This window comes from Tursiops truncatus, chromosome 6, assembly GCF_011762595.2.
Source record: "Tursiops truncatus isolate mTurTru1 chromosome 6, mTurTru1.mat.Y, whole genome shotgun sequence".
NCBI lineage: Eukaryota > Metazoa > Chordata > Mammalia > Artiodactyla > Delphinidae > Tursiops > Tursiops truncatus.
This window is the reverse complement of record NC_047039.1, coordinates 21,478,714-21,499,639: the sequence shown is the minus strand read 5'-3', so window position 1 is coordinate 21,499,639 and position 20,926 is coordinate 21,478,714. Positions and strand designations below refer to the sequence as shown.

The window sequence follows — 20,926 nt, the reverse complement described above, 5'->3', positions numbered from 1 at the left end:
CAGGGAATATAAAATCACAAATGCAAACCTGCCTTTGAAGAGCTCTTGGACAGATGTTACACTCAGAAGTGTTAAATCAGAATTTATTTTCTAGATTGTTAGTTTCCTCCTCAATATAAGTTATGTGCATTTGAAAGCAATACTGCAAAATGCTGCAAATCAGCTCTCCTTAGAGTCTCTAAAATTCCATTTCATACTCAGGAGCTGTAGAGTAGAACTTCTGTGGGTCCAGTCATGTTTAAAAATAGTAAATTAATAAAGTCCCCAAAATTACCAGGATATGCCACCAGTTAATACAGTAGATTCATATGTGAATTGATTGTGAATTCAATGAAAATTACACAGTAACTAAACCCAAGGGCAGCAGAGAGCACCCCAGCAGGATTGCTCTGCCCTCTTTCCACCCAGAGTATGTCTGCCCCAGGAAAATCAGGGGAAGTGAAAGATGAACCTACTACTTACACCTCTCACTCCCCATGAATCTTATGTGAAATGAGCACACTTCCAGGTTAAACATGAATCTTAAATTTTATAGGAGATCAGAACATGCCATTCTGAAATGTACCACTTTAGCATAAGGACTATTTTGAGCTGGAGACAATTGAGAAACAGCAGACACCAAAAAATGTCTCTGCCCTCCTCACCATTTGTGTAAAAGCAGGCTTAGAGTTTTATTTCATCAGAGAATCTTATCAGCTCAGAGAGAGGAGGAAAGGATTCTAGGTGACAAAAGTTACTAAGATGAATCTTATCTTCCATTAATTCCCCTCATATATTTACCTTTTTATATCTGCCACCCCTAAAATCCTGATACCCTTTTCCTGTATCTTGTCATTTCTATACAAATTTGTCATTCTTTGTTAAGAGGCTATGTTAGCCCAAGTTCTAACAAAACTTTGAGTTACTCATCACTGAGGGCTCACATATAAGTGTGATGCATTCATAAATTCTGTTTGTTTTTCTGTGCATCATCTGTCATTTGTCAGATTAATTTGCAAGGCCCCAGCTGAGAAGGATAAGGGAAAGGGTTTTATCCTTCCCTTACAATTTTAAAATGTATGACTGGGTGGTTTCAAGATGGCAGAGGAGTAAGATGTAAAGATCACCTTCCTCCCCACAAATCCAATAAAAATACATCTAGTGGAACAACTCCTACAGAACACCTACTGACCGCTGGCAGAAGACCTCAGATCTCCCAAAAGGCAAGAAACTCCCCATGTACCCGAGTAGGGCAAAAGAAAAAACAGAGACAAAAGAATAGGGATGGGACCTGCACCTCTGACAGGGAGTTGTGAAGGATGAAAAGCTTCCACACACTAGGAACCCCTTCACTGGCAGAGACTGGAGGTGGCAGGAGGGAAGCTTCAGAGCCACAGAGGAGAGCACAGCAACAGTGGTGCAGAAGGCAAAGCGGAGATATTCCCACACAGAGGATTGGTGCCGACCAGCACTCAAAAGTCTGAGAGGCTTGTCTGCTCACCTGCCTGGATGGCTGGGAGCTGGGAGCTGAGGCTCAGGCTTCGGAGGTCAGATCTCAGGGAAAGGACTCGGGTTGCACTTCCTGAAGGGGGCTAGTGTGCAATAGCTAGCCAGAAGAGAGTCTGGGAAAAAGTCTGGACCTGCCGAAGAGGTAAGAGACCATTGTTTGGGAGTGTACAAGGGGAGGGGATTCAGAGCACCACCTAAACGAGCTCCAGAGACAGGCACGAGCTGCAGGTATCAGCGCAGACACCAGAGACGGGCATGAAACGCTAAGCCTGCTGCTGCAGCCACCAAGAAGCCTGTGTGCAAGCACAGGTCACTATGCACACCTCCCCTCTCAGGAGTCTGTGCAGCCCACCACTGCCAGGGTTCCGTTATCCAGGGACAACTTTCCTGGGAGAACACACGGTGCACCTCAGGCTGTTGCAACATCACACCAGCCTCTGCCACTGCAGGCTCACCCCGCATTCTGTATCCCTCCATCCCCCCTGGGCTAAGTGAGCCAGAGCCCCGTAATCAGCTGCTCCTTTAACCCCCTCCTGTCTGGGCAAAGAACAGATGCCAGAGGGTGACCTACATTCAGAGACAGGGCCAAATCCAAAGCTGAACCTCAGGAGCTGTGCAAACAGGGAAGAGAAAGGAAATTTCTCCAAGCAGCCACAGGAGCAAAGGATTAAATCTCCACAGCCAACTTGATGTACCCTGCCTCTGTGTAATACATGAACAAACAACGAATCATCCTAAAATTGAGGCGGTGGACTTTGGGAGCAACTGTAGACTTCGGGTTGGCTCTCTGCATATAATTTATTTCTAGTTTTATGTTTACCTTAGTATAATAGTTAGAGCTTATCATAATTGGTAGATTTGTTTATTGATTTGGTTGCTCTATTCCTTTCTTCTTTTACATATGTATATTTTGCTCCCTTTTTCTATTTTTGTGAGTGTGTATGTTCTTTGTGTGATTTTGTCTCTATAGGTTAGCTTTTACCATTTGCCCTAGGGTACTTTCTGTCTGTTTCTTTTTTTAGTATAGTTTTTAACACTTGTTATCATTGCTGGATTTGTTTATTGGTTTGGTTGCTCTCTTCTTTCTTTTTTTTAAATTACTTTTTGAGTTTTTAATATTTTTAAATTTTTTATTTTAATAACTTTAATTTATTTTATTACTTTTTTTTCCTCTCCCTTTTCTTCTGAGCCACATGGCTGACAGGGTCTTGGTGCTCCTGCTGGGTGTCAGAACTGAGCATCTGAGGTGGGAGAACTGAGTTCAGGACAATGGTCCATGAGAGACCTTCCAGTCCAATGTAATATCAATTGGCCAGAGATTTCCAAGAGATCTCCATCTCAGTGCTAAAACCCAGCTCTCCTCAGCTACCAGCAAGTTCCAGGGCTTGACACCACATGCCAAACAACTAGCAAGACAGGAACACAACCCCAGCAATTAGCAGAGAGGCTGCCTAAAACCATAAAAATTTCACAGACACCCCAAAACACACCACCGGACACGGTCCAGCCCACCAGGAAGACAAGATCCAGCCTCAACCACCAGAACACAGACACCAGTCTCCTCCACCAGGAAGCCTACACAATCCACTGAACCAACCATAGCCACTGGGGACAGACACCAAAAACAACATGAACTACAAACATACAGCCTGCAAAAAGGAGACCCCAAACACAGTAAGTTAAGCAAAATGAGAAGACAGAGATATACACAGCAGATGAAAGAGCAAGGTAAAAACCCACCAGACAAAACAAATGAAGAGGAAACAGGCAGTCTACATGAAAAAGAATTCAGAGTAATGATAGTAAAGATGATCCAAAATCTTGGAAATAGAATGGAGAAAATACAAGAAACATTTAACAAGGACCTAGAAGAACTAAACAGCAAACAAAAAATGATGAACAACACAGTAAATGAAATTAAAAATTCTCTAGAAGGAATCAACAGCAGAATAACTGACACAGAAGAAAGGAAAAGTGACCTGGAAGATAAAATAGTGGAAATAGCTACCACAGAGCAGAAAAAAGAAAAAGGAATGAAAAGAATTGAGGACACTATCAGGGACCTCTGGGAAAACATTAAACATGCCAACATTCAAATTATAGGGATCCCAGAAGAAGAAAAGGAAAAGAAAGGAATGGAGAAAATATTTGAAGAGATTATAGTTGAAAACTTCCCGAATATTCCTGGGAAAGGAAATAATCAATCCCAGCTCCCAGCAAATTCAGAGAGTCTCATACAGGATAAATCCAAAGAGAAACACATGAAGACACATATTAATGAAATGATCAAAAATTAAATAAAAAATAAAAATTAAAATCAGCAAGGGAAAAGCAACAAATAACATACAAAGGAATCCCCATAAGGTTAACAGCTGATCTTTCAACAGAACCTCTGCAAGTCAGAAGAGTGTGGCAGGACATATTTAAAAGAATGAAAATGAAAAACCTACTACTAAGATTACTCTACACAGCAAGGATCTCATTAAGATTTGACAGAGAAATAAAACTCTTTACAGACAATCAAAAGCTAAGAGAATTCAGCATCAAGAAACCAGTTTTACAACAAATGGTAGAGGAACTCCTCTAGGCAGAAAACAGAAGAGAAGGAAAAGACCTACAATAACAAACCCTAAACAATTAAGAAAATGGTAATAGGAACAAACATATTGATAACTACCTTAAATGTAAATGAATTAAATGCTCCAACCAAAAGACATAGACTGAATGGATACAAAAATGAGACACATATATATGCTGTCTACAAGAGACCCATTTCAGACCTAAGGAAGCATGCAGACTAAAATTGAGGTGATGGAAAAAGATATTCCATGCAAATGGAAATCAAAAGAAAGCTAGTGTAGCAATTCTTATATCAGACAAAATAGACTTTAAAATAAAGACTATTACAAGAGATAAAGAAGGACACTTCATAATGACCAAGGTATCAATCCAAGAAGAAGGTATAGCAATTGTAAATATTTATGCACCCAACATAGGAACACCTCAAAGCATAAAGCAAATGCTAACAGCCATAAAAGGGGAAATCAACAGTAACACAATATTAGTAGGGAATTTTAACACCCCACTGTCACCAATGGACAGATCATACAAAATGAAAATGAATAAGAAAACACAAGCTTTAAAGGATACATTAAACAAGATGGACTTAATTGATATTTCTAGGACATTCCATCCAAAAACAACAGAATACACTTTCTTATCAAATACTGATGTAATATTCTCCAGGATAGATCATGACTTGGGTCACAAATCAAGCCTTAGTAAATTTAAGAAAATTGAAATCATATCAAGTATCTTTTCCTACCACAATGCTATGAGACTAGATATCAACTACAGGAAAAAATCTGTAAAAAATACAAATACATGGAGGCTAAACAATACCCTACTAAATAAGCAAGAAATCACTGAAGAAATGAAAGAGGAAATCAAAAAATACGTAGAAAACAATGACAATGAAAACATGATGAGCCAAAACCTATGGGATGCAGCAAAAGCTGTTATGAGAGAGAAGTTTATAGCAATACAATCCTACCTCAAAAAACAAGAAACATCTCAAATAAACAACATAACCTTACAGCTAAAGCAGTTAGAGAAAGAACAAAAAACTCCCAAAGTTAGCAGAAGAAACCATAAAGAATAGATCAGAAATAAATGAAAAAGAAATGAATTAAATTATAGCAAAGATCAATAAACTAAAAGCTGATTCTTAGAGAAGATAAACAAAATTGATAAACCATTAATGAGAATCCTCAAGAAAAAAAGGGAGAAGACTCAAACCAATACAATTAGAAATGAAAAAGAAGTAACAACTGACACTGCAGAAATACAAAGGATCATGAGAGATTACTGCAAGCAACTCTATGCCAATAAAATGGACAACCTGGAAGAAATAGACAAATTCTTAGAAAACATTCCGAGACTGAACCAGGAAGAAATAGAAAATATAAACAGCACAAGCACTGAAATTGAGACTGTGATTAAAATCTTCAACAAGCAGAAGCCCAGGACCAGATGGCTTCACAGTCAAATTCTATCAAACATTTAGAGAAGAGCTAACACCTATCGTTCTGAAACTCTTCCAAAATACAGCAGAGGGAGGAACAATCCTAAGCTCATTCTACGAGGCCAACATCACCCTGATACCAAAACCAGACAAAGATGTCACAAGGAAAGAGAACTACAGGCCAATATCACTGATGAACATAGATGCAAAGATCCTCAACAAATTACTAGCAAACAGAATCCAAGAGCACATTTAAAGGATCATACACCATGATCAAGTGGGGTTTATCCAGGAATGCAAGGATTCTTCAATATATGCAAATCAATCAATGTGATACACCATATTAACAAATTAAAGAGAAAAACCATATGATCATCTCAATAGATGCAGAGAAAGCTTTCGAAAAAATTCAACACCGATTTATGATAAAAACCCTGCAGAAAGGAGGCATAGACGAAACGTTCCTCAACATAATAAAAGCCATATATGACAAACCCACAGCCAACATCGCCCTCAATGGTGAAAAGCTGACACCATTTCCACTAAGATCAGGAACAAGACAAGGATGCCCACTCTCACCACCATTATTCATCATAGTTTTGGAAGTTTTAGCCACAGCAATCAGAGAAGAAAAAGAAATAAAAGGAATACAAATTGGAAAAGAAGAAGTAAAGCTGTCACTGTTTGCAGATGACATGATACCATACATAGAGAATCCTAAAGATGCTACCAGAAAACTACTAGAGCTCATCATGAATCTGGTAAAGTAGCAGGATACAAAATTAATGCCCAAAAATCTCTGGCACTCCTATAGAGTAATGATGAAAAATCTGAAAGTGAAATTAGGGAAATACTCCCATTTACCATTGCAACAAAAAGAATAAAATAATTAGGAATAAACCTACCTAAGGAGACAACAGACCTGTATGCAGAAAATTATAAGACACTGATGAAAGCAATTAAAGATGATACAAACAGATGGAGAGATATACCATGTTCTTGGATTGGAAGAATCAACATTGTGAAAATGAGTCTACTACCCAAAGCAATCTACAGATTCAATGCAATCCCTATCAAACTGTCAATGGAATTTTTCACAGAACTAGAACAAAAAAATTCACAATTTTTATGGAAACACAAAAGACCCCAAACAGCCAAAGCAATCTTGAGAAAGAAAAACGGAGCTGGAGGAATCAGGCTCTTGGAGTTGAGACTATACTACAAAGCTACAGTAATCAAGATAGTATGGTACTGGTACAAAAGCAGAAATATAGATCAATGGAACAAGATAGAAAGCCCACAGATGGTCAACTTATTTCTGATAGGGGAGTCAAGAATATACAATGGAGCAAAGACTGCCTCTTCAATAAGTGGTGCTGAGAATACTGGACAGCGAAAAGAATGAAATTAGAACACTCCCTAACACCACACACAAAAATAAACTCAAAATGGATTAAAGACCTTAATGTATGGCCAGACACTATCAACTCTTAGAGGAAAACATAGGCAGAACACTCTATGACATAAATCACAGCAAGATCCTTTTTGACCCACCTCCTAGAGAAATGGAAAAAGAAACAAAAAGAAACCAATGGTAACTAATGAACCTTAAAAGCTTTTGCACAGCAAAGGAAACCATAAACAATGCAAAAAGACAACCCTCAGAATGGAGAAAATATTTGCAAATGAAACAACTGATAAATGATTAATCTTCAAAATATACAAGCAGCCCATGTAGCTCAATATCAAAAAACAAACAACCCAATCCGAAAATGGGCAGAAAACCTAAATAGACATTTCTCCAAAGAAGATATACCGATAGCCAACAAACACGTGAAAGAATGCTGAACATCACTAGTTATTAGAGAAATGCATATCAAAACTACAATGAGATATCACTTCATACTGGTCAGAATGGCCATCATGAAAAAATCTACAAACAATAAACACTGGAGAGAGTGTGGAGAAAAGGGAACCCTCCTGCACTGTTTGTGGGAATGTAAATTGATACAGCCACTATGGAGAACAGCATGGAGGTTCCTTTAAAAAACTAAAAATAGAACTACCATAGGACCCAGCAATCCCACTTCTGGGCATATACCCTGAGGAATCCATAATACAAAAAGAGTCATGTACCACAATATTCATTGCAGCTCTATTTACAATAGCCAGGACATGGAAAATCCTAAGTGTCCATCAACAGATGAAAGGATAAAGAAGATTTGGCACATATATACAATGGGATATTACTCAGCCCTAAAAAGAAACGGAATTGAGTTATTTGTAGTGAGTTCAATGGACTTAGAGAGTGTCATACATAGTGAAGTAAGCCAGAAAGAGAAAAACAAATACCATATGCTAACACATATATGTGGAATTAAAAAAAAAAATCCTTCTGCAGAACCTAGGGGCAGGACAGGAATAAAGACGCAGATGTAGAGAATGGACTTGTGAACATGGGGAGTGGGAAGTGTAAGCTGGGATGAAGTGAGAGAGTGGCATGGACATATATGCACTACCAAATATAAAATAGATAGCTAGTGGGAAGCAGCCACATAGCACAGGGAGATCAGCTCCGTGCTTTGTGTCCACCTAGAGGGGTGGGGTAAGGAGGGCAGGCGAGAGATCCAAGAGGGAAGGGATATGGGAATATATATATACGTATAGCTGATTCAGTTTTGTTATACAGCAGAAACTAACACATCATTGTAAAGCAATTATATTCCAAAAAAGATGTTAAAAAATTAAATAAAATAAAATGTATTTTCTTTCAACTGATATTCAAAGGAGGAAACTGATCTGTCCATCCATATGAAGGAAGAAATCATCATTGCAGACCTGGTAGAGAGAGCCTATCCTTCAAGCTTAACTTCCAAGTTGCCTTTTTCCCAAGAAGTGAATCACCTTGTGTAGTATTGCTTATACATGATTTTTCATTATGCTGACTCTAAAGCAGAGGTAGTGTGTGTGTGTGTGCACGCGTGTGTGGTATATTTGTCATGCAAGCATGTGTGTACATGTGTGGGTGTGTGTATGTGTGTGTAAATTCTAGAACTAAATTTCATTAGCTACTAAGTCTAATAAAAATTTCTACCTAGAGTGGGATCACATACTACATGGTAGCTCTGCTTTCACATTATTAGAAATCCAGGAACCCTCAACCTTGCTTGCTCTTTCTGCCAGGAGAGACCTCTTCCTTCCATAGATGTTTGCAAATGTGTTTTCACCAGGATTCTACAAGCTCTGCTCTGGCATTCATACTGTCTGATTTGTAATATGTTAAAATTCCTCTCACTTAATTATCACTAAAAAGTGGCTTTTCTTCCAACATGTTTTATCTCACTCTTGTGCTCTAAGTCATGGTAATTAATTTGACTGAAACTCCTCATTAATCAGGCGGAAGTTGAGCTGTGCAGATTCTGGTAATCTGGATCTCCTTTCTTGCCCTAAATCATCTAAGTGCCAAAGGGTACAGTCTCTGCTGCTTCCTCAGGTCAGAAATACATTAGCTTTTATTGAGGAAATTCCCAAGTCACTTGTGAATCTTAGCAACAGCTCCATGACCCTGGCCTTGAGGGCATAATTATCTTTATGGCTTTTTGACTTAGCATCTGTCTCCCTTTGTTAAAAATGTGTTTATTGGTTGTGTGACAGGAAAGCCCACCCACCCTGCCTTGCACAGCAAAGACTGATTAAAAGAAGGGGTTCTCTGGCAAAAAAAAAAAAAAAAAAAAAAACTCAAGGCAGAGAGATGCGCAAGATAATGAACAAAAGATGCTAAGCAAAGGTTAATTGGGGAACAGCAGAAAGGCTGGCTGCATCTGAAATTATCTGCTTTGAGGCCAGTCCATAGTGGTCTCCTCTACTTTGAAGCCCCCAAGCTCTGTGCTGGGATTAGGAACTGTTTCAGGGAGATGACAAGATTTCATCCAGAACTGTGGAATGGGAGGGTGTCAGCTCTCTGCTCCCATACCAAAAAATGGTCTATAGAGCTGGGTAAGTATGTTTACACAGGTAAGAATAGCAATAATAGTGCATTAATGATGCCCCCAGAAGAGCAATAATAATGCTTGGATTTTCCATTAGGGAGGCATTGTGTGGTGGGAGGAGAGGAAGGGGAAGAGATGTGAGTCCCTGCCAGAGGTGCTGGGTAAAGGGACACTGGGGAACGTATATGCACAACTGGACAAGGGAGTTGGGACCATGCATGCTGTGAGTTTACTGGGACAATTTCCATATGAAATTTCATGAGGAAGTATGAGGGGAAGGGAGCCCCTGAACAGTGGCTTCTACTCCTACAGTGACCTACAGAGAAGGCTTAGAGAAAGCAGTATTGAAAGAAAAATCCATGGCTATCTGTACCCTGGCAGAGCTGATGGAAGCTCTCTGGCCGGCACTGGATTCTATGGTGTTTGCTCTCAAACCATGGTCAGAGAAGCAGCCCTGCTCCATGTCGCCAAGTACCAGAGGCTCAGTCTAGTTATGTGGGCTGCACTTGGGTGTTTGGGAAAGAGAAAGTTGGAGGGTAAGCTGAGCACAGGACGGAGGAGGAGCTCAGAGGCAGAGGAGCCAGGCAGAATCCTCTAGAGCCACAGGGAACTTGGGCTGAAAATCAGGGATGAAGCATCCATTTACTGTGTGATGGTTCTTGTTTTTAGAATATGGCTTGGTGAGGACAGAGGTTTTCCAGGAAGCATTCGCTATATTCATGGCCACTTGGCAGCTATAGGCCAAGTTATCAAGGGACATCACTCACCATCCTGGAGTACGGCCCAAGCATATTTTGATGGGGGTGAGGCTGGTTTCTACCAATGTCTCTTGACCATCCCCATGCTGCAAGCTCACTCCTTCAGGGACAATAGGATTTCTCCCACCTCTGTGGTTAATTTGAGTGAAGAGAAGAAAACTGTTGATACTAATACCAAAGATGCGTGACATGCCCCGGGGTGATGTCTGTGCTGTGGTTGGCAGTACAGAAATAACCCCAGAAGTGCAGCCAAAGAGCAGGGCAATATTCCCAAGGTTACTGACACCGAAGTTCCCCAAGTCACCCCCTCCAGCTGACAGGCTGGGTGTTCCTGGCTAACTCACATCCCTCCTTAATGGTATAATTGCTCCTGGATGGAAATTCAGGAGTGCTGAAACACACCAGGGAATGCATAGGGGGCTACAGACCAGAGATCCCAGCCCCCAACTGCACTAGGCTTGTCCCCAGTGCAGATCCCATCCCCATCTTCATAGGTCATGAGCAGTTCCGAGCTTTCTCAATACAGATGGCTTTGGCCCCAGGGACACTAGCCAACTAAGATTCAGGAAGAGCCTTGCCAGGGGATGTTGGACAGTGAGACCTCAAGTCACTACTGATTTGAAAACTTACAGGGGTGCACCCTATGGCTTGAGTAGAGTGTTACCATATCAAAGTGGGTTGTGTGATCCTGTAACCTCTGAGAAGCCGAAGCTCCCATTCTGGTGCATGTACTGGCTGGAGCAAGTGCCTCTGGCTGTCCTTGTCTTGGGGTCTCCATGGCCTGAGGTACCATTGGGCCACCTTCCTCCTGATATAGGCACTTGTGTGAGTACAACCTGAAGAGAGAAGCCTGCTTCAAAGTGAGCTGTTTGTGCCCCTTCAGCCCAAGACCTTCTGGAGGGATAAGTCAGTAGAAGCTTCAAGGTCTGTGAGCTTCTGAGAAATGTAAGGAGAGACTGAGAAAACTATAAACTATGATTCATGTGTTCTCCTTCACGTGTGGAAGCATACTTGGATAGTGATACAACCACCAATGCTGTAAGAAGCCTCCTAAAACTTTGCAGTCTGAGATGGATAGTCACATCAAAAACCTCTGAACCCTCAGTTAGCATTGCTCCAGTGGGGATGTACTCACTGTGTGCGCCGGCTCTTTCCAGCCCAAGAAGGCCATGGCCAGCCTCTCTGGCCGTGCCGAAGCCTTGTCTGCCTTCCTATTTACTTTGGGGCACCACCATCAAGGGTTGGCTCCAGCATCTACTGTTGCTGCCACTACTAGTTCAAACACCATGCAGTTTACCTCATTTTCAAATGCTTCTACCTCCACTGCTCCTACTGGGGTCTCATTTGGTGCCCCAACAAATTTGGCTGGAACACTTGGTGGTACAACTTTGGGACTGGGATTAAAATTCCCTGGAGCAGGTGGAGCAGCTCCTGTTGCATCTACTACAATGTCAACCACCACCACCACAGCCACCAGGGGCTTTACCTTGAATCTAAAACAACTGACATCAACTGAGATTAATAGCACTGTTCAGGTTGGCATTACTTCTATACCTTTTACTTTCACTGTTAATACAATCATAACTACTGTGATGACCTATGGTCAGCTGGATGGTCTGGCAAACAAATGGAGCCTTGAGTTAGAGGATCAAGAGAAACATTTTCTTCACCAGGCCACCCAGGTCAATGCTTGGGACCATACATTGATTGAGAATGGTGAGAAGATCACTGCTTTACATGGAGAAGTAGAAAAAGTGAAACTGGATAAGAAAAGGCTGGAAAAAGAATTGGATTTTATCCTGTCACAGCAGTAAGAACTAGAAGATCTCTTGACCCTTTTAGAGGAGTCTGTAAAGGACCAGAGTGGGTCTATTTATCTGCAGCATTTAGATGAGGAACATGAGAGGACTTACTAGTTAGCAGAAAATGGAGATGCTCAGCTGAAACGAATGGCCCAAGATCTCAAGGTCATTATTGAGCACCTGAATACATTTGGAAGTCCTGCTGACACTACTGACGTGCTCCAGCAGATCTGAATTCAGCAAAATGCTGAATGCTCACATGGACAGTCTACAATGGATTAATCAGACTTCAGGTATGCTGCAAAGGAAGGTAGAAGAGGTAACACAAGTTTTCGAGCATCATCATTGCAAGGAGCAGGAGTGCAATGTCAGGATTGCTCTTGATTGAATGACCCTATCTTCAGCATGTTGTTTTTGGATTATACATTACCTACACATTTTGATGGCATTCATTAGAGTAGTATTTGCGGTTACTATTCAATATTTGGTGGAAAAAAAGTGTGCATGTATTTTTTTCCACTTAGATGTTGTACTGTTGGGAACTACAGAGTTTGGCTTTTAGTATCAGCAAATCAAAACTATATCAGCTCTCCAGGCAGAAACCTATTTGATGTTAGCTCTGTGTGTGTAATTCATGGCTTACTCTCCCAGATACCATATCTTACTGCCAGCACATGTTGTCCTTTTCACTCCAGATCATAGAGAAATGTTTCCCAAAAATTAGATGTCAACCAGTCTTTACTGGGTACCTGTTAACATTCAATGTATAGTGTTTGCTACTGTAAAGTCTCTCTCCTAAAGGAATTTACTGTCTACTTTGAGATATAATTAATGCCTGTCTGTATAAAAACAGTATAAACCATACAATAAAGTGTGTTATGAATTACAGAAACTATGCTATAGAAATTCAGAGAAGGGAGGAAAAGTTAGGGTGGATTTGGGACTTGAATTAAGTTATTTTAAAAAGTGTATGGTTCAGACAATTTGTTTATTTTTGATGTACAGATAATCTGGTGTTTTACTTGGTTTTACCATATGATTTATAGTTGTGGGTTTTGTGTATTTGTTTTTCAAGAAAAAAGCCTGTCCTTAGCTTGGGAACAGTCTGATTTCTTGTGTTTCATGTTTTACCTAAGCCATAAATAAAGGTGACGCTCTGAAAAATAAAAGTGTAACACTAAAATAAACTACTCAAAAGTTTTTGAGTGACTCAAAAAAAAAAAAAATCTCCAAACGACATCTCAGTTGGGGGCATACAGTAGGAACCATTTAAAAGTATGATGTATGTGGATTGTCAGACTCTAAACCAAAGGCACACAGAACACCAATACCTTGTGCATTTAGTCTATCCTAGACTTTTGGGTGGGATTCACACATGGATACATGCCATAATTTTGCAGAATAAACATAGCAAATGAGAAAGTGTGTTGCTGATATATTTAAGGGCATCCGTTGGTGCCCTCCTCAGCTTCATTTCAGAGGTCTGAGGCTTGGCAGCTGGGCGCTAAACAAGGGTGGACGTCACCAGCCCTGATTCATGTGGGGAAAAGTAAAGGAAGCCAGTGAGTTGGCATCTTGGCTAGTAGGGAAGTAGCTTGTCAGCTGCAGAAATGACTTGTGATTCCAGCATGGAAGGCAAATGGGTATTGTGTACATCAGGGCTCCTGAACTTCACTATGCAGCAGAGCCACCCAGAGGGCTTATTAGAATGCACTTTCTGGGCCCCCAGCATCCGTAGAGTTTCCAGCTCAGCAGGTCTGAGGTAAGGCCCACAGATTTGCTTTTCTAACAAAGTCCAGGTGAGGCTGATGATGGTGGTATGGGGACCTCACTTTGAGAATCACTGTTGTCTAGTATAAGGATGTGCAAGAGCAAAAGCCACGGCTAGTTGGGGACCTATCTGATAGGCCTGATATCTCTTTCATAATATAAGTTCATTAGCTCTACAGAGGACCCAGAAGGGGCGTGCGTAAGACAGAGAGAAGTACCTCAAATGAGCCCTCACTAATGCTAACGTGGATATTGCTGGGCTGTGAAAGATGGCACCTTGGTCAACAATGTTACCGAATGTGAGTTCATATGCCTGATGCACAGTGAGGCCAAACAAACCAAAACTTTGGAATAGAGAAAAAAATTTTGAGGGCCATGTGAGGAGAATGGGTGGTTCATTCCCCCCAAACCTCCAAACTCCCTGAAAAGTTTCAGCAAAGCATTTTTAAAGACAAGATTAGAGAGGGGCATGGTTGGTTGTTGCAAACTTCTTGGTGTAGGAATCCTTTGTTCTTGCAGCTGTCCACATAAGTCAGGTCAGGATGTTCCTGTAAACCTCCAACAATACGCATGTTATTCTCTGTTCTGCAACTTTTTATCTCTATGTGAATAGAAAAGTATTATACCTTTAAGGTCAGAGCCTTGAGAATGGGTGATCCTGTATATTTCAGGCTGTAGGCACTATTCGTAATTTGAAGCAAAAGCAATAGAATACGAAGGTTAAAGTAAAAGAAACCTAATATGGATTCAGATTTATTCTTCCCTATTACAACAGCACAGTCCAGAACTAGAGCCTACCCCAGAGGCTGTACTAAAGGTAGCTTTGGATGCCCTCACCCTGAGCCAATTCCTGCTGCCACAGACCAGAGCACAGAGTGAACAAGGCCTTGAAGAGGAATGGGCATGACCCACCTCCACAGTCATTAAGGTCCTGCCCAGGGAAGTCCCTGATAATAATGGAATACTATAGAGACTATAGCAGTCCCTGCAAAATAGCTTTGGAAATAAAGGGTGGTGCCTGAGATGAGCCAGAGTGCTGATAAATTTGGAAAACAGAGGGATTGATTTTAAGGAAAATTGAGATATAGTTTTCTTGGTATAAAATGATAGAAGATATTTAGGGAAAAAAAAGAAACAAATCTGACCCCCTGCATCTGTTGTATCTGGCAGAAGGCATTGCTCACAAAAACCACCTGCCAAGATGATTCGGGCCAGGAATTCCTTGGAAGTAACATACACTGATATGTTGTCCTCAAAGCTACACTTGAAACCAAGATGGTGCATTCACTACAATGTATTACATTGCTTGCCGTCCCTAGAAAGAAGTCTTATAGCTCAGCACAGATATTGTAGGAAAATCTTTCTTGCGTTTTGTGCTCTTTACCCAGACCTATCCAGAAAAAGTGGGTGCATTTGGGATACTGTCAAAATGGATTGAATGCATTCTGGTGGGAACAGAGACAGAAAAGCAAGGCCTTTGATGAAGAACTCGAGGCAGAGAACAAGGCACACCTTTTTTTTTCCTTTTTTTAACATCTTTACTGGAGTATAATTGCTTTACAATGGTGCATTAGTTTCCGTCTTATAACAAAGTTAATCAGCTATACATATATATATATCCCCACATATCCTCCCTCTTGCATCTCCCTCCCACCATCCCTATCCCACCCCTCTAGGTGGTCACAAAGTACTGAGCTGATCTCCCTGTGCTATGCGGCTCCTTCCCACTAGCTATCTATTTTACACTGGTTAGTATACATAAGTCCATGCCACTCTCTCACTTCATCCCAGCTTATCCTTCCCCCTCCCCGTGTTCTCAAGTCCATTCTCTATGTCTGCATCTTAATTCCTGTCCTGCCCTTAGGTTCTTCAGAATGAATTTTTTTTTAGATTCCATATATATGTGTGTGTGTGTGTGTGTATATATATATATATATATATATATATATATATATATATGCATATGGCATTTATTTTTCTCTTTCTGAATTACTTCACTCTATATGACAGTCTCTAGGTCCATCCACCTCACTACAAATAACTCAATTTTGTTTCCTTTTATGGCTGAGTAATATTCCATTGTATATATGTGCCACATCTTCTTTATCCATTAGTCCGTTGATGGACACTTAGACTGCTTCCATGTCCTGGCTGTTGTAAATAGAGCTGCAATGAACATTTTGGTACATGACCCTTTTTGAATTATGGTTGTCTCAGGGTATATACCCAGGAGTGGGATTGCTGGGTCATATGGTAGTTCTATTTTTAGTTTCTCAAGGAACCTCCATACTGTTCTCCATAGTGGCTGTATCAATTTACATTCCCACCAACAGTGCAAGAGGGTTCCCTTTTCTCCATACTCTCTCCAGCATTTATTGTTTGTAGATATTTTGAGGATGGCCATTCTGACTGGTGTGAGGTGATACCTCATTGTAGTTTTGATTTGCATTTCTCTAATGATTACTAATATTGAGCATCCTTTCATGTGTTTGTTGGCAATCTTCTTTGGAGAAATGTCTATTCAGGTCTTCTGCCCATTTTTTGATTGGGTTGTTTGTTTTTTGATATTGAGCTGCATGAGCTGCTTGTATATTTTGGAGATTAATCCTTTGTCAGTTGCTTTGTTAACAAATAATTTCTCCATTCTGATGGTTGTCTTTTTGTCTTGTTTATGGTTTCCTTTTCTGTGCAGAAGCTTTTAAGTTTCATTAGGTCCCATTTGTTTATTTTTGTTTTTATTTCCATTTCTCTAGGAAGTGGTTCAAAAAGGATTGTGCTGTGATTTATGTCATAGAGTGTTCTGCCTGTTTTCCTCTAAGAATTTTATAGTATCTGGTCTTACATTTAGGTCTTTAATCCATTTTGAGTTTTTTTTTTTTTTTTTGCGTATGATGTTAGTGAGTGTTCTAGTTACATTCTTTACATATAGCTATTCAGTTTTCCCAGTACCACTTATTGAACAGGCTGTCTTTTCTCCATTGTATATTCTTGCCTCCTTTATCAAAGATAAGGTGACCGGATGTGCATGGGTTTATCTCTGGGGTTTCTATCCTGTTCAATTGATCTATATTTCTGTTTCTGTGCCAGTACCATACTGTCTTGATTATACCCAAGGTATATATATTATACTTTGGTAGTACAGTGTGAAGTCCAGGACCCTGATTCCTCCAGCTCTGTTTTTCTTTCCCAATATTGCTTTGGCTATGCGGGGTCTTTTGTGTTTCCATACAAATTGTGAAATTATTTGTTCTAGTTCTGTGAAAAATGCCAGTGGTAGTTTGATAGGGATTACATTGAATCTGTAGATTACTTTGGGTGCTATTGTCATTTTCACAATGCTGATTCTTCCAATCCAAGAACATGGTATATCTCACCATCTGTTTGCATCATCTTTAATTTCTTTCATCAGTGTCATAGTTTTCTGCATACAGGTCTTTTGTCTCCTTAGGTAGGTTTATTCCTAGGTATTTTATTCTTTTTATTTCAATGGTAAATGGGAGTGTTTCCTTAATATCTCTTTCAGAATTTTCATCAAGAATGTATGGGAGTGCAAAAGATTTCTTGCATTAATTTTGTATCCTGCTACTTTACCAAATTCATTGATTAGCTCTAGTAGTTTTCTGGTAGCATTTTTAGGATTTTCTATGTATAGTATCATGCCATCTGCAGTGACAACTTCACTTCTTCTTTCCTGATTTGGAATCCTTTTATTTCTTTTTCTTCTCTGATTGCTGTGACTAAAACTTCCAAAACTATGTTGAATAATAATGCTGAGAGTGGACAACCTTGTCTGTTCCTGATCTTAGAGGAAATGGTTTGAATTTTTCACCTTTGAGAACAATGTTGGCTGTGGTTTTGTCATATATGGCCTTTATTATGTTCAGGCAAGTTCCCTCTGTGCCTACTTTCTGGAAGGTTTTTAACATAAATCAGTGTTGAATTTTGTCAAAAGCTTTTTTCTGCATCTATTGGGATGATCATATGGTTTTTCTCCTTCAATTCGTTAGTATGGTGTATCACATTGATTGATTTGCATATATTGAAGAATCTGTGCATTCCTGGGATAAACCACACTTGATCATGGTGTATGATCCTTTTAATGTGCTGTTGGATTCTGTTTGCTAGTATTTTTTGAGGACTTTTACATCTATGTTCATCAGTAATATTGACCTATAGTTTTCTTTCTTTGTGACATCTTTGTCTGGTTTTGTTATCAGGGTGATGGTGGCCTCGTACAATGAGTTTTGGAGTGTCCCTCCCTCTGCTGTATTTTGGAAGAGTTTGAGAAGGGTAGGTGTTAGCTCTGCTCTAAATGTTTGATAGAATTCGCCTGTGAAGCCATCTGGTCATGGGCTTTTATTTGTTAGAAGATTTTTAGTCTCAGTCTCAATTTCAGTGCTTGTGATTGATCTGTTTATATTTTTTATTTCTCTGTGGTTCAGTCTCGGAAGATTGTGCTTTTCTAAGAATTTGTCCATTTCTTCCACGTTGTCCATTGTATTGGCATATATTTGCTTGCAGAAATCTCTCATGATCCTTTGTATTTCTGCAGTGTGTGTTTTTACTTCTTCTTTTTCATTTCTAATTTTATTGATTTGAGTTCTCCCTTTTTTTTCTTGATATGTCTGACTAATAGTTTGTCAATTTTGTTTATCTTCTCAAAGAACCAGCTTTAATTTTATTGATCTTTGCTATCATTTCCTCCATTTCTTTTTCATTTATTTCTGATCTGATCATTATGATTTCTTTCCTTCGACTAACTTTGGGGTATTTTTGTTCTTCTTTCTCTAATTGGTTTAGGTGCAAGGTTAAGTTCTTTATTTGAGATGTTTCTTGTTTCTTGAGGTAGGAATGTATTGCTATAAACTTCACTCTTAGATGTGCTATTGCTGCATCCCATAGGTTTTGCATTGTGATTTTATTGTCATTTGTTTCTAGGTATTTTTTGATCTCCTCTTTGATTTGTTTAGTCATCTCTTCATTATTAAGTAGTGTATTTTTTAGCCTCCATATGTTTGTATTTTTTACAGATTTTTTTCCGTAATTCATATCTAGTCTCATAGCATTGTGGTCGGAAAAGATACTTGATACAATTTCAATTTTCGTAAAGTTACCAAAGCTTGATTTGTGACCAAAGATATGATCTATCCTGGAGAATATTCCATAAGCACTTGAGAAGAAAGTGTATTCCGTTGTTTTTGGATAGAATGTCCTAAAATATCAATTAAGTCCATCTTGTTTAATGTATCATTTAAAGCTTTTGTTTCCTTATTTATTTTCATTTTGGATGATCTGTCCATTGGTGAAAGTGTGATGTTAAAGTCCCCTACTATGATTGTGTTACTGTTGATGTCCCCTTTTATGGTGTTAGCATTTGCCTTATGTATTGAGGTTCTTCTATGTTGGGTGCATAAATATTTACAATTGTTATATCTTCTTTTTGTATTGATCCTTTGATCATTATGTAGTGTCCCTCTTTGTCTCTTGTAAGTCTTTATTTTAAAATCTATTTCTTCTGGGCTTCCCTGGTGGCACAGTGGTTGAGAGTCCACCTGCCGATGCAGGGGACATGAGTTCATGTCCTGGTCCAGGAAGATCACACACACCATGGAGCGGCTGGGCCCGTGAGCCATGGCCGCTGAGCCTGCACGTCTGGAGCCTGTGTTCTGCAGTGGGAGAGTCCACAGCAGTGAGAGGCCCATGTACCGCAAAGAAAAAATAATCTATTTCTTCTAATATTAGAACTGCTACTCCAGCTTTCCTTTGGTTTCCACTTTCATGGAATATCTTTTTTCATCCCCTCACTTTCAATACCTATATATCCCTAGGTCTTAATTGGGTGTCTTGTAGACAGCATATATACATGTCTTGTTTTTATATCCATTCATTCAGTCTATGTCTTTTGGTGGGAGCATTTAATCCATTTACATTTAAGGTAATTATAGATATATATATTCCTATTACCATTTTATTAATTGTTTTGGGTTTGTTATTGTAGGTATTTTCCTTTTCTTGTGTTTCCTGCCTAGAGAAGTTCCTTTAGCATTTGTTGTAAAACTGGTTCTGTGGTGTTGAATTCTTTTAGATTTTGCTTGTCTGTAAAGGTTTTAATTTCTCTGTCGAATCTGAATAAGATTCCTTGGTGAGTAGAGTAATCTTGTTTGTAGGTTTTTTCCTTTCACACACCTTTATCATGTAATAGGGAAGAACAAATCTGATTCCATATTAGATCAGTTTCTTTTACTTTAACTTTTGTATTCTATTGCTTTTGCTTGGAGTTAAGAATGGTGCCTACAGCCTGAAATATGCAGAATAGCCCATTCTCAAAGCTCTGACTTTTAAGGGTATAACACTTTTGATTCATATAGAGAAAAGTAGGTGTAAAACAGGGAATAACATTTGTCTTGTTGGTGTTTTATAGGAACATTTTGACCCCACCTAAGTGGACAGCTGGAAGAATAAAAGATTCTAGCACCAAGTAGTTTGCAACAACTAACCACAACTCCTCCCCTTTTTAGTATAAAAGAAGCCTGAATTCTGACTTGGGTAAGATGCTTCTTTGGGACAGCAATCCACCATCTTCTTGATCTTCTGGCTCTCTGAATACAGTCACTATTCCTTGCCCAACAAATTGTCTCTTAACTTATTGGCATGTTGTGCAGCTAGCAGTATGAGCTTAGACTTAGTCACAAATTTTGGCAAGCCTGCCAGGACACCTGCTGCTTGTGGTAGCTGGCCCTGATTGGGGAATTTTCAGGTAAGGCCCTAGCATCTGCTAGGACCAATTGTCCTGAGAATCTTCCCTTCGAAGTTCCCTGAAGCAGCACAGGCTGCCCTAGCGCTTGGCAGTTGGAGCAAGAAATCAATATCTAGGAGGTGATAGACTCAATCAGTATGGCAAGTAGCCCTGGTGTGTACAGCAGAAACTTTATTTCTCTCCTTTTGGGGCTTTTTTCCTCCAGAATAAGCTAATTTGTTTTGTATTTGAGTTGGGTACCCTGTTGAAAAGAGGAAATAGTTGCTGGACTTTTAACTGATTTGTGAACCAGTTCATTTCTTTCTTTGGATCCAAACCATTTGTGGGTTTTTTTTGTC

The 20,926-nt window shown here is 39.7% G+C and overlaps 1 protein-coding gene across 1 annotated transcript; it reads left to right on the top strand.

Annotated features, from left to right (window-relative positions):
• Positions 1-11,545: 11,545 nt before the first annotated feature.
• Positions 11,546-14,738, top strand: NUP62CL (nucleoporin 62 C-terminal like). Its single transcript, XM_073805697.1, is given in 4 exon segments — positions 11,546-12,174; positions 12,355-12,487; positions 12,489-12,530; positions 14,607-14,738. Coding segments are annotated over 4 exon segments (936 nt in total).
• The last annotated feature ends 6,188 nt before the right edge of the window (positions 14,739-20,926 follow it).